This window comes from Lottia gigantea (genome assembly GCF_000327385.1).
Source record: "Lottia gigantea unplaced genomic scaffold LOTGIsca_392, whole genome shotgun sequence".
NCBI classification, from domain to species: Eukaryota; Metazoa; Mollusca; class Gastropoda; family Lottiidae; genus Lottia; species Lottia gigantea.
Window position 1 is genome coordinate 7212 of NW_008709344.1, and position 3456 is coordinate 10667.

General features: G+C 38.9%; 1 protein-coding gene across 1 annotated transcript in view; it reads right to left on the bottom strand.

Annotated features, from left to right (window-relative positions):
- Positions 1-1705, bottom strand: part of LOTGIDRAFT_175770 (hypothetical protein) — a gene marked incomplete at both ends in the record, with an annotated part of 8806 nt that extends 7101 nt beyond the window's left edge. Inside the window, one exon of the mRNA XM_009059525.1 lies at positions 1605-1705. Coding sequence (XP_009057773.1) covers positions 1605-1705 — 101 coding nt within the window. The remainder of the gene's footprint in view (positions 1-1604) is intronic.
- Between the last annotated feature and the right edge of the window lie 1751 nt (positions 1706-3456).

The following is a 3456-nucleotide window of genomic DNA, read 5'->3' on the forward strand; positions in this document are numbered from 1 at the left end:
ATTCCACAGTTTGATGACAATTATCATCAAATCAATCTAGAAACTTGCCTGAGGTGGAAAGAGGTATCTCAGAGAGCTTGAAGGGCTGAAAGACTAAGGGTCTGGGGGCTACTAGAGGTACCCACAGGCACCCAGAGGGGGATTTCAGATGGTCCGAGATGATTTTCAAGCATTTAGTTAGAAGGCTTAATTATTACTTCAAAATAAGACTTTTCAGGGTCTGATAATTTGTTTGATATTGATATTTCCAAATAATCTACATTTTCAACTGTTACTATGGCTACAGATTTATTTAGCACCTTATTATACCTGGATAATAAATATGTCTGTATTTGACAAAGATTGGTTTAAAGAAAGGGCTGACATGGTAAAAGCCTTGAGTTGTTTGGAAGAGACAATAAACAAACCCAATCAGGTGCAGAAATGAAGGACGTTAAAATCAATTTCATTTCAAGTACATCACAATGGGTCTTATATTCAAATAGTGGGCCTAGGAAAATGAACCAAGACACCATAAAGATCCCTTGACAGTTGGAAATTGAAAAAGAGTAGGCTAATGCCGCTGTCCTGGCACTATTTTCAACATTGCACAATCCATGGCGTCGATTGTCTTTGTTAGTATAATCGAATGCAAAAAATACGACCTATAACATCATTTCATATCATTTATTTCACAATGGGTCTCAGATTTAGCAGGTGTGGTTTTTTACTGATTTCATTTGTCGTCCAGATTACGTGTTTTAAAATCCTTGTATTCTTATATCACTCGCTTTCTACATTCAAATACTCACTTTGGATCTACAGTAAAATGATCAACATTAATTAAAACAACTGTAAAACTTTAATAATACGATCTACGGCCATTGCACCATAAAAATAAAACTTGTGTTTATTTCCAGAAGTTAATTGTCAGCCATATTTACTTATCGAGTCAGTCTAAACCAACCGTTAAATTAAAACTATTTTCTGTAAAAATGTGATCCATCGTAAACTATGTGTCTTCTGTGAATTAACATAAAAATGTTCAGAATATGTCTACAAGAATGGTTTGATCAACAAAATTGAAGTTTTCTTTTTATTTTTAATGTAACTTTTCGGTTAGTAGAAAATGGACGGGGCAGATAACTCTGTTACTACTGTCGTCTGCACTCGATTCGTCGTTCGCTTAATAAGTCAAAATGTCAATTACTGAGACGAACACACAATGTTAAGGTTTGCTCAGAATTTCAAGCGTTTACAGTTATTAGATTATGAGATATTCAAGAAAATAAGAAAAGTAGGCTTACTTTGTGTTATATATCATTAGAAAGAAGATATTGCGCACAGTAAGGATTTAAAAATTAATGTGGAAAATTCGTCAATTGCCTAAACGTTTTTCGAAAATTATAGCATAATAGCGAGGACGTCCACAGAATTTTGGATGGGTCAAACCATAGAACTCTATACTGAATTTTTGTTAGAAGGGTTCAAACACTGTCAGAGCCAAAGAAGATTTTGAAAATTTGTGAGGATGCCCTCGCTTAATGAATACATAAAAGTTGTGGATTTTCTTTAAATAACCAGGAGCCGCGGTGGCTCAGTGAGTTAGACGCTTGCTCGCTAACCTGAAGGTCCAGGGTTTAATCCCGGCATAGGTCGAGATAATACCTTCGGATTTTTCAACCCGGTTTCCCCTGTCAGTGATGCAGGTAAGAGGGGCTGACATGGAAAAAGCGTCTAGTCGTTCGGGACAATAAACCGAGGCCCCGTGTGCTACAGGCTGTGCACGTTAAAGATCCCTCGACAGTTGGAAATCGAAAAAAAGAGCAGGCTAATGCCGCTGTCCTGGCAAAATTTCCCTCATTGCACCCTTCATGGCGTTGCCCGTCTTTATTAGCCCACAAGGTGCAGAAGAGTAGGACGTAAAACTCCATTCATTTCATTTTTAAATAACCAACCTGACTAGTGCCGATCTAACGGTATAAAAAATAAAAATATTAGTTTATTCCACATTAGGCCTAGGCTACAACATTCTTTAAAACTTCAGCTGTCAAAAGATCTTTCTTTGCTTACAAAAAAGTAGCCGTCATTTGTTCTCCACAGTAACGAAGCCAGTTGGGGTAGGCCTCCCAATAAAAACGGTTTATAACTTCAATTTCTAATAGATTTAAAAATATAATTTAATACCTTTTTACATTAAAATATTTGTAGGCTATGAGTGCATCTAATCAATTCTATTTTTTTTTAAATTTCATAGAGGAGAACCCTAGCTCCCAGAAGCTGTGAGGTTCCGCATATGCCCTTCCCCAGAGCTGCGCATTTTGAATCTCATCTCTTGTCCCCGCCATTGAGTCGGTCTGCCACCATTTGGAACTACCTTCCTATAATCTTGGGAGGCTGGTGCCGACTCCGATCTCTCACCCCTGATATATAGGTATAGGTATAGCTGACTAGGGGGAAGCAATAAAGGTCACAAAAATGTAGGCCTGGCAGTGGCGACGCCAGTAATAGTTTGCACCCCCAATAATCGAACTCCCACTTTTTTTTAACAAATTTGAAAAATAAGCTTTTTTTTACGTTGTTGCCCAAAATAATAAACCAAATCAATTCATTTTTTCTTTATCTTGAGAGAAAGCTTCAAAACGCTCCATGAGAGAGCCTCCATAAAGTTGCCGCAATTTTAATTCAGCTTTAAAAGCTACCCCCTCACCCCCTCCCCCTTCATTGCGTCTGTCCCCTATTTGCACCCCCATTCTCGAGAGGCTGGAGCCGACACTGAGGCCTGGACGAAAGAGAATAATCACAAAATGAAAAAGACACATTCCATCGGAAAATTCAGGGTTTCTGAGAATCAAAGTAAGTAAATTAAGGTGCTCACCTTCCCTGATCAAAAGATGTTATATCTAAGCATTTAAAACATGGTGAAGCAGCAATATAATTTATTAACATTAAAATACATAGAAATATACTGAAAGATACGCCATTAACAGAGATCTTTAACAAGATCATCAAGTGTCAGCTGAATTACATCAAACGTGTCTGCTTTTGTAGCTTGGGAAGGATCAGATGCGACTGCTTCCAGTTCAGTCATATCGGCACCATCGGTAACTCCTATAGTGTGAATATCTGTCCCAGCGGCTTTAGCAGCAGCCGCATTCGGCACGGGACTAGGAGATGAAACTCCATCAGCAAGGACTATCATAACATTCGGGACTCCAGCTCGACCTTGGGTCTCTAGCATCAATTGAGCTGCATCAATACCCTTTCCGGCATCCGTTGTACTTCCTGGATGATTTAGCGCTCGGATGTCTGTCTGCAGTTGATTGGAATCACTCGACATATTAATTACAGCCCGTATATCTGAATCAAAAACTATCAGACCAACATTTACCACTGCCGGGTCCAGATCGAACCGTGGCATGGCATCTGCAATTCGGTTTACCATGGTATCAAAATTAGTAGGACCTACAGACCCGG